Here is a 22030-nt window from a genome sequence, read left to right on the forward strand (position 1 = left end):
CCCCAGAAACTTCCAGCTGCCGGCTGATGATTGGCTCACAGCGGCCCCAGCAACATCTAGCTGATTGGCTCACATCTAGCTGATTGGCTCCTCTGCGGTGATGCTCATTGGGCTGTTTCCCTGCCCTTTCAGACCACGGAGCTGCTCATTGGGGGACTTTTTTGGCTCCGCCCACGTGACCCAGCCAATCGGCCTCAAGAGCAGGAGGATTGTGGGAGGTGGAGAGAAGCTTGTGTGGGAGAGAGAGGCTTGTGGAAAGCCGGTGGTGGCAGTTGAGGCTCTGAGGGTTTTTCCTGAGAGGCTGTTTTGTTTGGCGTGTGTGGTTCTAAAAATAAAGTTAGTTTCTTTTGACAAGTGGCTTCTGATTGTGCCCAGCCAGACTGCGGCAAAGGTCAAGGGAACAAAAGATAAACCAAAAAGGGTTGTAGCCTTTCAGGGAGTTATGGGTCACCCAAGATCAAGTTCTGATTCTGACACGCTAATTCTTAAAATGGAAGGAAACCTTGAAATTTAGTGTGTTCAGGTGGCAAAAGCCAGCCTCTATTATACTCCTCCAGAGGAGGGAAGCTCACGACTCCCACCATTATAGTCTCATTCGTCAGCAAGCACAAGCTATATGAAAAGAAAAGATAACAACCCCAAAGCATCTATTCACAATAACCACAAAACCCAAAATATACCTAGGATCAAACTTCATAAGACCTGTGTAATAAAGGCGTGAAGACAACTATAAAAATCTTACTAAAGGGCAAAAAGAAGACATAGATTTCATGTGCCTAGATGGAAAGACTCAACATCTCAATGTTATAAAGAAGATAATCCTCTCCAAAATAATCCAGATGTTCAATTCAATCCCAATCCCAATTTAACAGGATTGCTTAATGATACATGCCCAACTTGTTCTAAGGCTTGTCCTGAAGGAAACAAGTGCTTAATAATAGAGGTTTTTTTTTTGGAAATGGATAATATACAGAGACATGGCTTACCAGTCATTGAGATATAAAGTTACCATCTTTAGAAGCAGTTAGATCTGGTGGCAGTACAGACCAAAAAAAAAAAAAAAATCAATGGAAGAGAAGAAAGACAAATATGCACGGGCATTTAGTCTCTAAAAGAAGCATCTTACTAAAATGTGGACAGTTCGGGTGGAGGTGAGAACGTGCTATTTTTAATCAGATAAACAAGAATAACAATTTTTGCAAAAATAAATTTCTGATAGAGGAAAGAATTAAATATAAATACTGAACAGAGAATTAAAAGAAATTATGAGAGTATTTTTATACCCTAGATTGGGAAGGACATACATAAAACCCTGACAAAAAGTAATGACACAAAGCCCTAAAACCAGAAGGAAATCAACAGCCAGGTTTGAGTCCAGTGGTTAAAAAACTTCATATTAACAACAACAAAAAAGTACCCATAAATAGAATTAAATGGAGGCCTGCAGGGCAGAATATCAGATATAATTAATGGGCATCTAGAAGTCTCCTAAAAATAGCAAAAGGGCAAGGGTTACAGACAGTCAATTCTTAGAAGAAAAAATAAATTGGTCAACAAGCGTATTAAGAATACACAGTTATAATCAGAGAGATACTAATCAAATGATTAGGAGGTCAGTGAAGTTGGCAGAGGTTGAAAGTCTTGATGACATCCAGTTGGGAGCCAGAGTAGAGAGAAGCAAAATATGTACTGCTGGTGGGGGTGTAAAGTGGCCGAGTCATTGGGAAAGCACTCTGGTCATTTTAACGGGCTTCAAGAGTAGGCAGCTGGTAATTCAGCAATTCTATTTCCAGGTAAGCCTATATGCCCCAAGCATTTCTGTGGCAGTATTGTTGTTTTTATTAATGAAACCCTGGAATCAGTTTGAATGCCCACCCATGGGGGACTACACAACTCATTAGAGACTGCTGTGCCATGTTCCTGATCCAATCAGCTATTGGGTACCAGGGTGTCCTCTGGAGAGGGCTGTGCCTCTCTGAGGTGTTGATGCTTCACGGCCTGTCAGACACGGGCATGGCTAACTTCACAGAGCTGTTCTGCATGCAGGACCTGTCCCTGGGCATGGGCACAAAGCCTGACCTTCACGAACAGAGCAAGGAATTCTCACCTGGTGTTCTTCTGGCCTGTAGACAGCATCCTCTTTGTGGGAACCAAGTGGCTCTTGATGGCTCTGCTCACTGAGGGCTAGCAAGGCTTGGTGGTGATCATGACTTCCCACTGACCACTGACCCCCAGTTCCCCTCAGCCACCTACCCACTCTCTGTGCACATAAAAGCCAACCTGCATCAAGCTTCATCTTACTATACATCTGCCATAGGGGCTCACTATAATCCACAGCATTGAAAATGCTTTTCTGGTCACCTCCAAGGTGAGCAGAGCCCATAGGTGACCCAGAAGATCTTCTCTGAAGGCCTCATTGGGCATCTCTTGCAAGTCTAAACTCACAGCACACTATTACGGCCATCTCCTAGAGCTGCCACTCTTCAGAATGAGCCAGGAGGACAGAGTGACCTTTGTGTTCGATTGGCCTCTGGTTCTGTACCCTTCAGCCTCTATGAGACAAGCCACCCTTCCTGATATGGCTTCTGCACTGGACCACTGGCTACAGAGACCAGAGGAGCTGGTCTCTGGCACTGCCTGGAGGGAATCCTGGGCCTTTTGCAGTTGAATCCTGGTCCTTCAGATTTCAGCCTCTCCTTTTTCTTCAAAGTTAGCCAATTGTTTGGGCATATCCACACTTTCTAGATTACATGTGGCACAAGACAAGGAAGCTATCGTTTTGTAGTGATTCATTTTATTTATTTTGTGTCTGGTTGTCTGAGCAGCTTTCCACATAATTATCTAGAAGGTACCAACTCCAAGCCAGACACCTGAAAACTATTATAACATGAAATGGGGTGTGTGCTTCATGTCCGGACTTTCCAATATATAAGTAATCAATGATGACTTTGAAGAGAAAGTGATGCAGTAAAAATTTAGCCAATCTTGTGGGACTCTCCAGGAGCAACTTTAATCTAAAATGTCCCTCCACATTTATTAGTTTCTTATTTTGGACCACATAATTTAGGACACATGAATTGCCTCTTAAACAATATTCATAACAAAATAAAGACGACAATTGATCAAGACTTAGCAGACGTCTAACACTGACTTCGGTAGTTTAATGTATTTCACAATAGGCACAAACGACATCTTCTTTTTTTCTTGAAAAAGAAGCAGAGATTTGGAGAGGTTAAGTAACTCAGCAAGGGAGGTCTGGAGTGGAGAGTCAAGCCTGGTCTGAATCGTATCAACAGAAGAACTCTCACCACTTGACCATGTTGGGCACCTGGTGTGTTAGGTCACAGAGGGAGTTAAAAAAAAATCTGCAGATTGGCACATCAAAGAACTTCCAGTCCAGTGGCCATGGCAGAGCCGTGTGCCTGAATGGCTCTAAGCAACACAGGACACTCAGCATGGGCCGAGCAAAACCTCCTCCTCCCTGGAGCCATTGCTGGAGACCACGCATGAGCAGTCATGTCGGGAAAGGATTCCAAAGCCATGGGGTGGACAGCTTTGTTCCGATGCTCAAAATGGAGAAAAGAGTAGAAGAGATATATTTTTACCTCCATCTTTTCCCACTTCTTGAACTTCACAATTAAATTAGTGCTCTGTGAGCTTCAAAGAAAGAATGACAAGGACCACTATACATTGTCTAAGTCAGGCTAGCTGACACCATTTCTTTTTCCCAAACTATATTATTAGCCTGCAGAGAAAAGGCACATAGAAAGTAGGCCTAAATTTTCAGAAGGGTAACTGAAAAAAAAAAAAAGTACACAAATACTTGGTACTTGTATAACTGAAAAATGTTAATTAACTGATAATGCTCCTACTTGGATTTTAGCTGCTTTGGAAATAACATGAGAGTAGGAATAATACTGATAATAGTGGCAAAAGTGTTTGCTTTTTTGAAATGTTTCACATGCCCAACACTTGTCTTCAGTAGCATCATTGCACTTAATTCCCATGACAATGAGGTGAGACAAACAGGGGAATTATCCCCATTTTTTGGATGAAAAAATGAGGCACTTGTCCCACCATAGCTGGCAAGTGGCAGAGCAGGGCTTGAACATGAACAGGTCTCCAGAGTCCCCAGTCTTAATAATAACACTAACACTGCTCGTTTGAGATGATAAAAATCGTAGTACGATATCTACATGAAAGAGCACGGAGCCTGAATCAATGGAGCAGAATTTCAAAAGTCATGTTTGTAAGCGTGCAATAGAGGAGACCCGGAAGGGCAGCATTTCTGATGGGACAAACTGAAACACTGGCTGTTTAGTGGCTGGCAGATCCCGTGGTGTCAGAGGCTGCAGCCAAAGTAAACACTCGGCAGTGTCCCAATCACAGGGGAAAAGCCATCTTCTTTCCACTAAGCTCTGTGCTGAAGTGAGGATCATAGGTTTCATCCTGGTTGCCCTATTTGGAGAGTTTTAATGATCAATATGAGAAACTCAGAAAGGCTAGCCAGATTGTCTGGGGAGGGCATAGTTCAGGAAATCATGTGCTTTAGGGGTAGACTGTTTAGCTTAAAGGGGACAGTTCAGGAAGGATGAGAAAGTTGTCCTTAAAGACTGACACCACTGGCCTGCTGAACATGGGTCCTCAATGGCCAACCAATGGAGGGCACAGAGTACCCATGCAAAGTCCAGAAAATCTCTTCGACAATAATGGGTGATGGCTGTTAGGGATGGCATGGAGCCATCCCGCAAAATATGAGATGCCTGTCATCACAAATACTCAGAAAAATAAAAGTGGAATGATCACCTGCCAGGGTTGTGGAAGAGAGAAGGCTGACATGGTGGGGGATCTTGGGTGGCAGGGCTTATGGGGCTCTCTGAATGTTAACAGTCTGTGATTCCAAATGCTCCCACGACAAAATGCTGCAACAGAAAGTCTACGTGTGTGCCTGGCTATTAGCTTAAAACTTAGAACTATATGATTTCTCATAAAGGTTATACCCCTTGAGTCAAACAACTGTGAAAAGAATTTGTAGATTACAGAAGTGTGAAAGCACATTTACACAAGGCATGCTGACCCTTCTTGAAACAGCAGTGACAGTTATAAATAGCTTTCAGCTTGCAGCCATGCTACCTCCATTCTGCATCCAGGTGTATAAGCCATCTACCCGGTCGGCCCAGGGTGTGAGTCCAAATGCAGGTACTTGGTGAAATGGCTTGCCCTAACTCTTGTTGATCTATGACCTTTGTCTGAATTTTACCTCAAGGAAAATACAGACTATCCCCTGCCAAAAAAAGAAAAATACAAATGAGTCGGGTATGGTGGTGCATGCCTATAATCCCAGCAGCTCAAGAGGATGAGGCAGGAAATTGCAAGTTCGAGGCCAGCCTCTGCAACTTAGGAGGCCCTAAGCAACTTAGTGAGACTCTGTCTCAAAATAAAAAAAAATTTAAAAAGGAGGGGAGTGGCTGGGAATATGGCTCAGTGGTTACACCGTGCCCGTGGGTTCAATTCCTGGTACCAACACACACACACATACACACACACACACATACAAATGATCTATTCTTTTTTTTTTTAACATGCAACATGGATCATATGTCAGGATAAAATCAAGCAGCCTTCTGGGGTATAGAATAGAGCACACAATGTGACTTTTACTAAAGCTCTGGTCAGCAAAGGGTGAAGCCAATGGCGGGTAGAACAACCTTCTGTTAATATGTCGCAAGCTCTCAATTAACAGAGGCAAACACTTGTGAAATGGTCTACTTTTGGAAGGTATTCAAAATCATCCCCATTGTGCAGCATGTGGACAAATAGGCAGTTGCTAATTCATAGCACTGGATTCCTGTCTCAGGTGAAGCACTTGTCGCCACAGGGCATCCTGCCCTCTTGAGCTGGAGAAGCCCTCCCTGCAGTGGCAGCCCCAGAGACTTCCTCTTGGCTTGATTTCCTGCTAGGTGTGTGTGTGTGTGGGGGGGAGGCGGAGGGCACCATCTGGTGAGATCCATGACCTGTTTATATCCCCAAACCACTGGGCCCTGCATCTGAGCTCAGTCACTTTGCATCTGCCTCAGTTTCTCCCTCAGCCTCCCTGAGGCTACTCTAGTCCGACTGTGCTCCCTGGATTCCATTCTTTTCTCTTCCCTTCACTGCTCCCGGCCCCCAGTTAATGCTGTACCTTGTAGGTCTCCACACTGCTCTGGCCACCTGAAAAATGAAATGAAAATGGGGGCAGAGCAGGTGAGAGGACATTCTGAGAACGAGTGAGCGTCTACACTTGAAATGCTCAAACCCAGGCACACTCACAGGAGCACAGTCAAATCTTACCCCACGCCTCCTCGTTCACACACACCTTTGCCCCCTCGGGCTCAGCCTGCTAATCAAGCACAGAGGACTGATGGGGAGGCCAGGCCCTGTGGTTCCAGTCAATGGAAATTCACACAACAGCCCTTGTCCCAGGATCACAAAGCAGAGGACAGGGAAACGTGACCTAATTCTCAAGCAGTATTCTCAAATGCTAGCAGCCTTCAGAACCACCTGCAGGGTGTGTTAGAACTGACTGCTGAGCTCCACCTCCAGAGTTTCTCATTCAGCAGGTCTAGGGAGTGGCTGAGAACTTAGTCTAGCACGTTCCCAGGTGACAATGCTGGTTCAGGGACTGCATTTAAAAATCAATTAGTCTAAAGGAAATCATCAGCAGCAAGCTTGTGGAGCATGACCCAGCCTGGAGATGACAGCCAGGACCTGGGCACTGGAGCTGCCATAGTCCTGGGAAGTCCATGCGAGGGACATGGCCCCTGTGCTGCAAGGACAACTCTGATGCACTGTGAGGGTTCCCTGTGAGTTGCTCCCCTGAAAGACAACTGCCAGCCTCTTAAAAGAGGGAATGCGAATGTCCAGGAGAGAAAGCAATGGGAGAGAAAGGAGAGGATTATGACCCCTCAAGAGCAAGAGTAATGGCAAATCCCATTCATCTCCATGACCACCCACCACACCACTCTAAGAGCTCCCAAATTTTAGCTCTCATTGAAGTTGTGGCCCTGGAGGTAGACAGATCTGAGTTCTTTTTAAATATACTTTCATTTTGTTTATTTATTTTTATGTGGTGCTGAGGATCAAACTCAGGACCTTGCACGTGCTAGGTGAGCGCTCTACTGCTGAGCCACAACCCCAGCCCCAGATCTGAGTTCTAATCTGGGATTTCACTTACGTTATATCATTTAATTCTCCAGACCTTTCCATTTGAGTTCCATCCTATCCAGTTTTCCCAATGAGGAAGCTCATATTTTAAAAGGCTATCATTTGTCCCAGGTCATACAATCGGGAGTCAAGCTCAAAAATCCCTGTTCTTGCCTTCAGGGGGACCTCAGAGAGTGGCTATCATGGTGCCTTCTCTTCTGAGGGGACAGTAAAGGGGCTCAGAGGACAAGGTGACCTTGGAGCCCCTTCTTCATTCCATTTCTGCGCTCAAAACTGCAGAGGGACACCCAGTGCATTTGAAGAAGAAATAAAAGAAACAAGACAAGCACTGGCTTGCCTCTGTGATCCATCAAAATTTCTCCCATGTGGGTGACAGAAAAAGGGTTTTTGTGGTCAGAAATGTAACAAGGTAATTATTTTCACACCAGTCCTTCCGCATAGTTTTTCACAGACAGCAATTTTATAAGGCATAATTATCTATTTTCACCTGCTTCATAAATTCCTCCTTTCTGTTTTGTCCCCCTGGTAAACTAGAAATTATTCAAAACTGAAGTGACGCATCACAGCGTTTGGTTTCACGTGGCTGTGCACTTCCCTGTTCCTGTCTGGACACTCCCTCCGTCTGATTGACCTGGTCAAGCTCTACTTGCCATCTGACCCTGCTGAGGAGAGAGGAAGTAAGTCTCGCTTAGAGGAGTCAATGAAACCCTGCTTCCAAAGAACTGAGGGTCAGTCCTGTTGGCCACAACTCCTGTCCAAATTCTTGGTTCCACTCATCCCAGTGAAGAGGGCATGACAGGTTCCCTCCTCCTTGCCCAGCATGCCTGGCTGCATGACAGTCCCCTTGTCAGGTATTTTCACCAGGATCTTCCAGCTGAGGCGACTGTGTGGTTTGGGGCCACACAATGAGTTCTGCTGTGACGCTCAGAGAGGGAATCAAACCTCGGCTCCTTCTGATATCCCTTTTATTTTCAGATCTCTAACATCCTCCCATACTGAAGGCTTTGATATCTGCAGCACTCTTCACACTTTCCAGGGATATAACTAAAGCAAGTTTTAACATCGATTGAGAGTTTACTATGAGCCAGGCACTGTGCCAAACACGCTCTAATATGATTTTGCTTAATCCTCATAACAACTCAGAAAGGCATACATTAGCATGAAGTTGTGAGACTGAAATGACAAAGGAAAGAAAGTTGAGAGAGTAGACCAAGGTCACAGGGAAGCAGTCAAGACTCAAATGTGCATCTCTGAAGTGCCCAAGGCCATGATGATTTGATAAGCTTTACCAGGACCCACTTGAGACTGCAATAGTTTAGAGATGCCAGGACTCCCCTGAGATATCAAACACATTAATTGAACTTAAGGAGGGGTGGTAGGAAGCCTGGTTTACAGATGATGGGTCAGAAGCACAGGTAAAACAACTTGGGGCTTGCCGGTCCCATCTAAAATGAGAGAAAGCAGTTTGGGGGACTGAGCCCTCAACTTGTGAGAGTTGCCATTTCTTCTAGGCAGACAGTGTCAGAATTAAATTACCTTAGAGGACACCCAGTGGGTGTCCATGTGCAGAATTGTTTGCTTTGGTAGGGAGAAATCTCCACAACTCTTGGAGTTCTGGAAGTTTTCTGTGTTGATTGTGGTGAAATGGCAGAGGAAAAACAAGCAATGTGTTTCTCCTACAGAGTGAGGAGGAAGGAGCTTCAGCAGGTCAGCAAGCCCAAAGCTCAAGGTCAGTTCCGGCTCCTCAGCCCACAACTTTCCCAACTGTCCCTGCTGGTGGAGCAGCACGTGACCCTTGTCCCCTCCTCTGTCTCCTCCTTGCCTTAAGTGGCACACTGGTACTTTCTCATTGAAGGTGGTCCTCACTGTCCAGGTAGCCTGGCTTAGACAGCAAACAGGGGTGGGAAGGCACCTGTGGCCTGCTGTGGCTTCCCCCACAGCTCCCACCTCAGCCCATGCACAGATTGGGAGGATGAGGCTCTTGTGGGGTCTGAGCTGGTATTGGGCCCAGGCTGGGCAAGAGAACCATCAGCCAAACATTCGTGCAGCAGTTCTAGAACAGCGGACCTGGCCAGAGGAGGAAATAAGGAAGAGGAGCTGGGTGTCCACAGGCCAGCAGAAGTCATGTGATGGCAGATTCGGAATCCAGAGCCCCAGAGTTCACTGTGCCACTTCTGAGGTCACACAGAGCCCCACACTAGTCCCTTCCACACCGTCTGAGGGTGTACCTACACCCTGCTGAATCTACTAATAAGGTTCAAGGACAGGGGTGCCAGGGTCTTTCAGAGGAAAAAGGAATCCCTGGTTCTTGCAATAAATTAAAAAGAAAAGGAAGAAATGTTCAAATGGAGCAACATTCTCAAAGTTCAGATGGAATAAATGAACATTTTAACACTACAAAAATACAGTAAATATATACGTGCTGGCCCCAAAAGATTAACAGGATTCATTAAAGATGTTAATTCTTAGTGTACTATGTGGTTTTGTAGCCTTGTAAGAGAGCACAATTTAAAGTTGTAATATTCTTTTAAAAATGTTCCTTATTGTTGGTGAGTGAGTGGACTGTTGACATCATCTCATTCATCTAGAGACAGTAGTAACAAGTCAGACCAGAGGTTCCTGGGAGTTTGAGGCCTCAGTTCTTGGACTCTCCTGACACTGATGCCTCCTCCCACTCACAGGACCAGGACACTGTAGACCCTGGGCAAATGCTCTGGACATCGAGGAGACTGGTTCTTAACCTGGATCCCCAAGCAGTAGCACATGTTAGAATGAATGTGCTCTCCTTCTTCCCCTGGAGTACCCCCCATGCTGAGCCAGATCACAATTATTTTTGGATGGGACAGATGGAAGACTTGTATTTACGAAGTGAATAAGTCCTCCCTGCCCAGGCCCCAGCCAGTCTCTCTCAGGCTTGGCTGGGCCCCTGCACACCTGCCCTCTCTACCTGCTGGGCCAGATGGGGGCCCCAAGGCCACAGTGCAGGGCTGTGCCTTGCCTCAACCACTCCAGATATGCTCCTTGTATTTGAAAAATTATTTACTGTGGTGATGTGTGATGCCTTTTTAAGAGAACAGATGGCACCTCCAATTAGAATGCTTTAAAAGGAAACCCTAATGAGAATATAAAAGCCAACAAATTGACTTTTTCATACAGTACTTCCCTGGCACACAATAAATCAAATATATAATGAGGCTCAATAAAATAATGGCTTTATTTACACTTGTTTTGCCTGGCATGGTGTTGCACCCCAACCCTGCTCTCTGGGTCTCCTCAACAAGCACTGTGCCCCTTGCAGGTGGAGGTTGAAGATGGATGGTGCATTCAGGAGCTGTCGGGCCTGGCCACCACAGCTACGTGAAGATTGGAACTATCTATTTCTAGTCTGAGCCTGGCGCTCTATATCTGGGGGTTGAAGAAGCAGGGCTATGTAAAGGTATGGCAGCCGTGAGAGACACACAGGCAAGTCCAGCTCCATCCTGCTCTGGGCAAGGAAGGTGCTCCCAACCCCTAAAACTGGACTCAGGATATGGGTAGGTAGAGTGAATCTGCCATGGATAGACTGGAGGCTTCATTTCTTTCCAGGAATTGGTCCTATTTGTTCATATACGTCAGATAAAGTGGCTGGAAGACAAAGCTTCAGAAATAAACGAGAGAGGTGATAGAGCAAGGGGGACAGTTGCACATTAGCATTCTGAGCATCTGATCACTGGCCTCCCTTCCTTCTGGTAGCCTTATTCAAAAGTGGGTTGGATTTACAGGGTATGTCTGCTAAAGTGGGAAGCTGGAAGTCTCAGGCTTCTACGGCATGAATCGATGTGCAGAGGGAGCCTGAATAGTGACAGGATCATGAGCAAAGGTGGAGGGGACTGTGTTCAGGAGGTGAGCCGTGAGACCCTGGGCAAATGCTCTGGACATGGAGGAGACTGGTTCTTAACCTGGCTCCCCAAGCAGTAGCCATTTGGCATCCATAAGTGTCTTCTAATGAAGAAGCATTAAACAATGCTTTGGAGGCTCATGGGAGACCCTCCCCCAGCGGAGTCTCAGACCTCAGTGGAGGGTACACCTCCACAGAAAGAAAGTTTGCAGAAATGGAATTATTTCTGTTAATCTCCACCCACCAGAGAAAGAGGTCTGGGGAAAATCAGTTTACAAGAGGAGGAGCTTTTCCTCAGCTCAAATCTATAAGCATTGATCGAGCCCAGGACCTTGATCTAGAAGACACTTTCATTCCTCCTCTGTACCCAGCAAAGGTTACATTTGCTACAAGGAAGAATTCAGAAATTCTTCCACTCACAGTCCAGTTATTTTTTTCTGTCCATCAAACAGCAAATATATATGAAATGTCCCTCTGTGGACTTGTGCCCTGGGGGTGGGTACGAGAGATTGGGTACCCAGAGGTGTAGGGATGGTCCTTGCTCATAGCAAGCAAGCCAGTGCATACAATGCAGAAAAGAAAGTTCTAGCATGATTAGAGGCTCACCTGGAGTATTGATCCCAGCCCCTGTTAGGAATACTGAAAAGAGAGATCATCACTATTTCAGACTGCAACCCTTAGGGAAAGAGGAACAAACTCCCTAGAATGCTGCACACAGAGAGAGTAGTGTCTCCTGCCTCCTGTGATTATGGAGGGAAGGCTTGGAGGAAATCACCCCTGACCCTGCCAGGAGAGCAGAGCTGCCTTCAGCTTTGGCTGAACGACTGGCTTTCCCTGTAAAGCATATAACAAGTGAGGGGATGAATCTGCTGTATGTACATCCTTGGAATTAATGCCTCATAGATGCACTCTATAGTCATCTTCTGATCTTGTCCTTTAGAATAACACAGGTGCTACACCATGCTGACATCAGGAGGAACATAGGACGATGAATATATGGTCCTGGCACAGAAGGACCCTCATTTGGTAGTGAGGATAAGACAATCAGAGAGTAACTGGACAATTAATAAAATCATGAGAGCATTAGGGGAAGCATCATGGAAGATATATAGGAATCCCAGTGAAGAGAGGAGATTTTCAGCTGTGGGGACCAGGAGGGGATTGGAGGAGAAGTCTGGAAGAGTTTACTAAGAGTTGTTGCAGTATTCTAGTAGATCTTGAGTTTGCACTCACTGTACTCTCCAAGTTGGCATTTTAACCATCTGATGGCCAGAACTTGTCCTTCTGGGGTGAGAACTTGGCCCTCCCACCTGGTAGGAGTACAGAAGAAAGAACATAATCCTGACCTTGAGCAGAGAGAAGGGTTCCATACCCTGCAGCACAAGAGCTTTCTATTTCAGCACCACGGCCAGCACTTCTGCATTGCACTGCAAGGAGAGGATGTCTTCTCTCTCCTGCCTGGGGGTCCACCATGGACACTGACAAGGACCCCAACCCCCCAGCCCAAAGCCCCTATGAGACACTTACTAGTGCATGCCACTTCCGGGGGATCAAAATCTGCTCGGTAATAGCCAGTCCGACAGGTGCAGATAGGAGATGCCTCTGAAGGAGAACGGCTGTTGGAGGGACAGTGGGAGCAGCCCTCAGCTTCCTGGCTGGCCTTGAATGTCCCTGCAGGACAGGCTGGAACACAAAGAGATTATGTGAGAATTAATGGAACAGTAGCAGCTTCCTGGCATTGGAAAGTAAAGGATTCTGCCCTCCTAAATGGGATATGGTGAGCACCTCATTTGGAGAAACTTCTTCTCAATACTTCCAGTTCTTCAATCACCCATAGTGAAATACACTTTTCTGGAACCAATGGCTTCTCTCACTGGAACAATGTGAAAAATGATTCTTCCCTTTTAGGTGTGTCAAAGATTTAATTGATAAAAATGAATCTACTGTGTAGCTCTGTGCCTGGGACATAAGTGCTCTGGACACAGTTGGTTTCCTCACCTTTCTACCTGCTTAACAGCCATAGCCTTGCCCTGAGCCATTCATTGGAGGAATCTAGCCCTACAGCCTCAGAAGGAAAGGGGTCCTGGTAGGCTGTGGACCAGATCTATGGTTCTTAAATGCCATGTTGCGACACACAGGAAAGCACAGTGAGGTGTGTTAACACACACGTGTTATGAACGACAGTAAAGGACTGAAACCCATGAATGACTCTTTAAAAAGAAATTAAAGTGGCTTCAAGGTTACTGCCTTAACAACATCCTTCTCTCTTAATTGCATTTTGGGATGTGCTTGCAGGGGTGGGGCAGGAAAAGAATGGCTTTGCAAGCAGTGCACCAGCGAATGTGTCATGCACTTGGTATCATCTGTCATGCAGATGGCAATGGGAAAGGTTGGGAACACCTGCTACAGCTCGGTGCCCACCCAAGATGATCTCACATCGAAGCAGCTCTCCCTAGTTCACTGTGGGATCAGCTTAGGGTCATGTACTGCAACATCTGCTTTCAGTTGGCCCCTTAGCCTTTGAGCATGTCTCCACTACAGAAACCCTCAAGTCCGGACAGCTGGTCTCCTTGCTGATCTCTCAAAAAGTGTGAGCCTGTCTGTCCTACTTCCCTGAGGCCTTCCTCACCATCTCAGTCCCAAACTCTTCCTGTCCCCATGATACCTGCTCTGGCTCATCCTCCTTTGAGACTGGATAAGACTCACTGTTTCTTCAACACACCTCACTAATTCATGTGACGAACATTTACTGTCCACTTCCCAAGAACCTGAGCTTGGGGATGTGGCCCACTTTTAAGGACCTCTTGATCTATTATAGTCACACTGTTACAATACAATGTGATTGTTGCCTTACCAGAAGTACCATGAGAATGGCTTCTACTTATACAAAACTCATCTTCCCAAATATATTGTTCCCTCCTGGAAAGTGCCGAGCATTCTTTAATAATAGCAGTAGCCACCATCTGCTAACTCGTCTTGCTAAGTGCTTTACATGTCTTACTCTATGGGGTGGCTATTATTATCTCCATTCTGCTAATGAGGAAATTGGGACCTGGAGAGGTTACAAAAGTTACCCAGGATATCACAGTGGGAGAAATGATAGTGATGATAGACATATAAGCTCTTTGAAAAACATCCACCACTTTTCTGCCCAGACAATAAGGAAGAATGGTTTCTTTCCTTGGCTGTGAATGTTTTCCCAGTCTGATGCTCACTTAAAGTGAGTAAATGGTTTCAGTTACTTTGGATGTGCCCTGGGGTGGGAGCCCATCCTGAGAAGCAACCTTTGTGAAGTGAAATGCTCTGGAATGGTGTATTCTGTGTAATACAAGTTCTCTGGGTTTTTTAACACCTATTGTTTTTGCAAAAGAGGTCTGTGGTAAGATATTTTGAAAGTGTGAATCTACAAGGTTAATTTTGTTTTTTAATTGCAGCATTCCTCAGAACTTCACAAAATGAGAGGATATAGAATATTATGTCTTTTTTTCACCAAAAAGCCCTCCTTTGCCAAGCATCCCCTGGGACTCACTTTCCATGAATACACAGTTAGATATGACTTCCTAATTGTCAGGAAATAACAATTTCTGCTGTAACCCAAGTACAAACAGACCACTTGCTGACCCCTCTCAGCACATTCAAAAGAAACTTCTCTGAAGAAAGAAAAAAAAAGAAATTAGCTCAACTATTTACTAAATAATCAATCAATAAAACACCAAAGCAGAAAACCCTGAATGACAGACCCTGAATGCCCTAGAGTCTGGCTCCCTGATCTATCTTACCAAGACCAAGCAAAAGCGTCCCCTACCCTCCTCCCCACCCCACCCCCACCTCTCCTTTTCATCTTTCCATATTCACCATCTTCCTCTGTAGAACACTCAGCCATTTTGGTGGTCATTCTCCAACAATTCTGACCCCTCTAAGTTTTGGAGCCAAGGAGCACAGACAAGCCTGGGCCCTGCTACCTGGATGTAGAAAGACTCAGGCATTTGTATTTGGTCCCTGCCATTTTCTTAATGAATCAGCCTAAGAAGAATGAAGTGTTTTCACTTTCTTTTCCAGCACTCAAAGTCCTCCTCATTTTACATTTAATATGTTAACAGCACAATCATCCTGATATCCACAAGTGGCAGAAGGATTTGCAAAGCGCCTTTCTGAGATTTCTGATAGAGGATGGCAGTTCCAGAGGCCACACGGGTAGGAAATGGAGGAGAGTGGGTCCCAGCTGGACTTTAGGGAAAGGGGCTCAGACAGAGGTGGGGTGGGAGGTGCCAGAAGGGGGGGGGTCTGACTCTTCCTCCCCAGAGAAGTGAGCCCTGGAAATTCTGGATCTGCTTCCTGTCTCTGCTGTTCTTACTAGGGTGAACTCTAGCAAGTTATATAATCTTCCAGAGTCTCAGTTTGCTCATCTGTATAAAAGGATCCACAAGACATCTATCCTTCTCACAACTCCCCCGGGTCCCCAGAATTCAAGAAACTCAAATACCAAATGCAGCCACCAATAATGTGTGTGCCACCAATGCTGATAACCCTCCATCCCTACTGCAAAGTTAGAATACAAAACTCAGAATATAAATTTGCAGTTCCAAAGAGGGCAAATAAATCCTGGAGCCAAATGGGAAGAAGTCGTTTCTGCGTAGGTTATTTCTGTTTGGCTAATTGGCGAGTCATTAGATCTATAAAATATATTTTAGCCTATAATTACAGAATGGATGGATTTCCTCAATATTCAGATTTCATTAATATATTGTTAAAATCTGTGTCTAGGCATCTCCTAATTTATGAAGAAGCAATCTTCCTAAATTCACTTGTCCAACCTTCAGATTGTAACTTGTAACCACACTGGCCTTATATTTTGTCATTGAATGAATGCTTTAAATAATGGTTCAAAGTGGCAGGCTAGTCCACAAATCCTCTGTAACTCATCTGGTATTAGACACCACTAATAAGAAATAGAAGTTAACCATGTTGCTATTTTACTAAAAAAATATGCCTTCCCTTGAGGAAAAAAAAAACAGTTTTAATTGGAGCTTTGCAGTTAATGCTGACAAAGAACACATAGGCCAATAGGAAGCAAATGCAAATGACCCTCAAGGTCAGGTAAGTCACTTGGCACACACAGAATGCAGCTGGGGATGGGTAATATAGTAGGGAATGGTGGGGACTTTGGCAGCCAGGAGCCTGCACATCTTCTGTCTCAAAAATAATAAACACTGTGATCACCTAACCAAATACACCTTGGCACTTTCAAGCAATTTCAAGGTGGATAACACAGTTCTTGGCTTTAATATTTCAAACCTCAGGGGGTTGCCATTCTTGATACAGGATTATGGTCAGTGCTGTTCCTAAAGTTATGAGCTCCTCATTTCTGCCACTAGCCAGGTGTCAAGCTGGAGGAGAGGGCAGAGAGCAGATTGGGTTGCGGGATTTGGGGAGCTTCACCCCTGATGAGGGAGGCAAGGGGTCGCTGCTTCTGCTACAGCAGTGCGCATGTCCTAGCTGTGTGTGAACAGGGGACCCATCATCCAGGATGCACACCTTTGGGGATCTTTCCTTGTAATGAGATTTCTAAGAAATGTCTTTTTTTGTGGCAGCCAGGAGGCAAGTTTCCAAAGGCAGAGAGACCCTGATCAAGAAGGACAAAGCCAGAGGAACTGGAGAATTAGGAAGGGAAATTGGGTCAGAAAGGGTCCAGCCTAGGACCTCAACAGGGAGAGTTTCATTACTATTCCAGGAGGTGGGTGGGAAGAGAAGAGCCACAAACAGCTTGCTGTGCATCAGTGGAAGACCTTGTTCAGAAGGATACCTGTAAAGGAGGCTGTGTGTTGCTGACATGGATGTGGCCCACAATTGCTTTGTTTTCTTAAGAAAGAGGGGAGGGGTTTTCTTCCCTTCTTTGCAAATGCTCAGAGTTCAGATAAGAGATCCAAGCTAAATTTGCAGAGTCAAAGCAGCTGGGTACCCCCTTACACCTCCTTTCCATCCCTGACTTGAGCAGAGGGAAAGAGACAAGACCCTTACCCCACCCCTAAACCAATGTCTTGCTCCTTCTGCTAGGCAAAACACACACTTTCTCCTGCTTCAAGCAACAAGAGGCAGATCCACGTCACCTCTAGCTGGTATCCAGAAGGTCACCTTGAAACGCCCACCCAACTTCTCAGCGCCTCCAAGATGTAACAAATTACCCACTGCTTACAATGCTCTTGAGGACGCCCCTCCCCTCCTGTCCCTGCATGAAGACGCCCAGTGACACTGAATCCATCACCTACAGTACTATTACTTTATAAAGAAACAGATTAAGTGTCTCATAAACAGAGCAGTGATTGAGATAATGGAAAGCGCCTCTCGCCCCATCTGCAGCATCAGGTTATGAAGCATTTCCAAGCAGCCAGGAAGAGGAAATTAATAGAAGCAAGAGGGAATAACCACTTTTATGCAATTTCCTCAGGAGATAGTGGACCATCTAATCTTTATTGGGGCCCTTTAACCTGTCACTCAGCACTCACCAGAGCCTCTTTAGCTCGCACAATTTTTCTTGATATCTAAGGAAGATAAGATGAAAACCTCCCAACATTATTTTATAATTTTTGAAGGTGGAGGGTGCACGTTGCTTCTGTCCCTCCTCCCTCGATGGAGGCCTCCGAAAACATTTTTATGCAGCAGAAATATAGGAGAGCTTAACTATTCCCAGTGCATGGTCCAGGGGGTCAGAGCTATTCTGCAGGAAGAAAGTCTCTCCTTGCATTTTAAATGTGGTTCTTCCCTCCACCGCTGCCTCCTGTCCTTGCTCTTTCTTTTTAATAATCTGATTACTTCTCCTGATCTAATTTTTTTCCCCAAATGAGTTTGCAAAGGTTCATGCCAATGAATATTCATCCGCTGCTTAAGAAACGGGTGCCATTTTCTCCAAGCAGGTGCAGCCCAGCAGCTGGCTCTGGGAGGTCTGCCTGCCTCTCGGGGTGACAGTGAGAGGGGAGAGGCACAGGCTTCAGCCCAGGGCTCATTGCTCCCCGGACCTCCCCTTACCTCCATGCTTTGCTCCCACTCTCTAAGAGAAGCCAAAGTGCCTCTTGTGGCTGCTGCTAAGAATTGTGGGTATGGGAAGAGGTGGGTGTAGAGGAGGTGGGTCACAATTCTGCACAGCTCTTCCCATAGGTCTTGTGGCCTCTCATTGATCCTGGCATCTAGAGACCCTCTTGCAGCCAAATGTCTCTGTCACCTTCATGTTACTGGTGGCTAACACTATGGGTTCTTGACTCTGAAAATCCAGACAAGGGTCTCCCTGACACGTGGTGCCACTGAGGTGCCTGTGCTGGGATTCCCCTGTTTACTCTCAAAAGTGACCTCTGTTTTTTCCCTGAATAACATTGGGACATACCATGGGGACCCAGGGCCTTATGGGAGCACCCAGTTCTCCTTATATTCATGGCAATGCTGAGAAAGCTGACGGCAAAGAAGTGGTGACCATCTATCTATCCATCCATTCATCCAGCTACTGTTTCAGCTCTCTGAAAGTTGGCGCAAGGTCTTGTCATCTCTATATTGTCCTTTTTCTCATGCTTAGCACATAGGCATGCTCATTCTATGGCTAATTGACCTGAATGTTCACCAAAGGCCTGTTGTGATGAGACCCAGATGGTAAAAGCTATGATATATAAAAACATATCATATATATGTTGATACACGATATAACAACAATAAACATGATCTTGATATAGAGTGTGTGAGGTGATGGGCACTTCCATACAAAGTGTGTATCCTTATAGATTTCCAGCAGTGTTATTTGATGATGCCTCTTAAAAGCTCTGAGATATTCCAAGCTTTTATTCAATAATTCTACTTCTAAAGAAAAAGCAAGCAGATGTGAGAAGAGAGTTTTGTTCATGGATGTTCATCACAGTGTTATAACAAAAAAGGAGGGAAGAAGGGAGGGAGAAGGGAAGAAAGAAGGACTTAGAAGTCTAAAAAGAAGGTATTCCCTAAACAAATCATGAAACATTAATGTAATGGCATACTATACAACCATTAAAATTTTGTCGGGAAAATATTCGAAAAATGGGTTTTAAAACTATATATGTAGTATGAACTTCATTATATGCACACACACCATGCTCACTAAAATGAAAAATGTGAGTGGTGGTATCACTGGTGATTATGGCTTTTCTGTTATACACACACACACACATATATACACACACATGTATGTATTTATATGTTCAAACCTTTGATTCAACTATATACATATATGTATGTGTGTATGTATACCTTTCATAAACAAAGAAAATCTCATTCACTACATTTATTTCATTATTATTATTATTATTATTTTGGTACCAGGGATTGAACCCAGGTGTGCTTAACCACTGAGCAACATCCATAGCCTTTTTTCTTTTCTCTTTGGAGGCAGGGTCTCACTGAGTGGCTCAGGGCCTTGCTAAGTTGCTGAGGCTGGCCTTGAACATGCACCATTGCACTCAGCTTCATTCAGTGCATTTTGGAAATTTTCAGAAGACACAGAAGTATGGATGTCCAACTCTGATCCCTGAGAGCTGAGCTGGGCAGGGAAGGACAGAGAGGGCCATGTACTGATAAAAAGTCTACAGGATGTGCTTGTGCCAGAGGTCTTTAGAGGAAGGGAGGGTGGAATGGAGCTGGGAATTCTGGGGAAATCCTGTCTGGGGAAGAGTGGATGTAGGAATGGACGCATGAGGCCAAGGGAAGGGAGTGCACCAAGACTTAGGGACACAGGACCCCAGCTTCCCTGGGAAACCATGCAGGAGCCGTAGCTGTGTCCAGGACCACAAAGAATTTAGAGGCCCAAGGTGGGAAGTGGGTGGGGGCATTTTCCTCTCTGTATCCACCTGGGCATGTGAAGCCAAATAGGTCTCTAGTTCTTGCCTTCCTTGGCCCGGTGCCAGCCGTAATGGCCTGTGCAGTTGGGACACTTAGCTCTGTCAGACACCTGTATCGCTCATGGTGACACTTGCTGAAATTGATGAATAGAGCAGGCCTCATGACATAGACCAGACTGTGACTAGCAGTGCTCTTCGGCTGCACAGAGAGTAGCAGCCGTGAATGTAGAATGTAGCAGGGTGGAAGTTGTTGAAGAAGTGGGGTCAAGGTGGGGGGGCTTTGCCATGATGGAAAGGGGAGATCATGGGTCAAGATAGGTGGAGGAATAAGGTCCCAAGAGGAGAAGAGTAGTTCCTCAGGTCCTCAGTGCTGTTTGCTTCCTATTACATACCCGAGCCAAGGCCCTTTCTAGCAGTGGGAAGCTGATTTGGGCATCGAAGCCTCTTAGAAACAAGTCCAGGTCAAGAAATTTGTAATGTTTTGAACAAACAACAATAAAAAATTAAAAAAAACAAAAACAAAAAAAAAAAAAAGAAACAAGTCCAGGACTGGACACTATAATCCTGGCTCAAAGCCAGTGGTTGGAGAGTGGGTGTAGCCAGAAAGCAAGCCCAGGTAGCTTCTAATGATCTAGGTTAGCGGTTCTCAAGCTGCGGCTTAAGGCCAGCACTGCTATGGACTGAACATTTTCCCCCTCCCCCTTAGAATCACATGCTGGTATTCAGAGGTAGGGTCTGTGGGATGACTTCATGAGGCAGAGCCCTCTTAAATGGGATTAGTGCTCTTATAGGAAGAGATGGAAAACAGGTTGTTTTTTCTCTATTCTCGGCCTTGTGAAAAATACCAGAAGGCAGTCATCTGCAAACCAAGCAGAGGGCCCTCACCAGATACCAGATCTGTTGGCATCTTGATCTTGTACTTCCCAGCATCCAGAATTGAGAGAAATAACTGTCTGTTGTTGAAGTCACCCAGTTGGTGGTGAATTTGTTACAGAGACCAAACTAAGGCAAGCAGCATCCGCGTTATCTGGAAACTTGGAGAAATATAGAATCTGGGACCCTAATCCTGACCTGCTGAATAAGGAAATCCAGGGATGGGAATTGAGTTTCACCAAGCCCGCAAGGTAACAATGGCACAGTGACAGTCTGGGAACTGCTGCTGCAGGCCACCTGGTGGAACAGAGCCACCATGACCTTGACTCCAAAAAGTTGACATTTCCTGGGGTGTGAATTTTTTTATAACATGTTGACATTTTTTAAAAATATATTTTTTAGTTATCAATGGAAATTTATTTATTTATTTGTGTTGCTGAGAATCAAACCTAGTGCCTCACACATGCTAGGCAAGTGCTCCACCACTGAGCCACAGCCCCAGCCCAGTCCTGGAGTGTGAATTTTTAATTAACTCACCCTCTGAACCTCAGGCTCCTCACAGTATCAAAGGATGCCAAGGTAACCTCTTTCTCCTAGCTAGTGAAGATCAGCGTGAAGCTGACAAAATTCCTGGAATAAATAGCAACGAGATGTTTTCTGCAAGGATCCAGGCTAAATATTTCCATCAATTTGCTCATTTTTTAGAAAGTATTTATTAACTACTTACTATATGCAGGGAGCTGGGCTAGGCACTGGGATTGATCAGTAGAGGTTCTAGTGGGGGAAGGCAGACTCTCTATGGGCAATTACAACCCATGAGATCAGTGTGGTGTAGGGAGGCCACAGCAGAGACCTAAATCCATCTGGGAGAGTCTCCGAGAAGTGATATCTAAGTGATGATGTAAGAATGAGCAAGAGTCATACTGACCGGTAGGGGGGATGTGGGTCAGTTTGAGGAACAAGACAACCCTCCAGGTGGACTGTGACCTGCTGCCGGCCTGTGTCCCTGCATCCCTACTGATGCCCAAAAGCGCACCCTACACATTACCGCCTCTTAAGTTGGGCGTTCTTCTCTCCCTGGAGTCATTGTTTGCATACCTAGTGCTCTGGTGTTGGGTTCACTGTCCCTATGACTTTGAAAAGTTTGGAGGTGACAGGAGGAGAGGGCTCACAGCAGACAAAGTAGGGTCGGGGCTCACACAGAGGAGAGGACTGAATTGGCTCCTCT

General features: G+C 45.4%; 1 protein-coding gene across 1 annotated transcript in view; it reads right to left on the bottom strand.

Moving 5' to 3' along the window:
- The window catches only part of Ephb1 (EPH receptor B1), a 425502-nt gene that overhangs the window by 125533 nt on the left and 277939 nt on the right, over positions 1 to 22030 (bottom strand). Inside the window, exon 4 of the mRNA XM_048794387.1 lies at positions 12608 to 12763. Within this exon, the coding sequence (XP_048650344.1) occupies positions 12608 to 12763 (156 nt within the window). The remainder of the gene's footprint in view (positions 1 to 12607; positions 12764 to 22030) is intronic.

Source organism: Marmota marmota, unplaced genomic scaffold (assembly GCF_001458135.2).
Source record: "Marmota marmota marmota unplaced genomic scaffold, marMar, whole genome shotgun sequence".
NCBI classification, from domain to species: domain Eukaryota; kingdom Metazoa; phylum Chordata; class Mammalia; order Rodentia; family Sciuridae; genus Marmota; species Marmota marmota.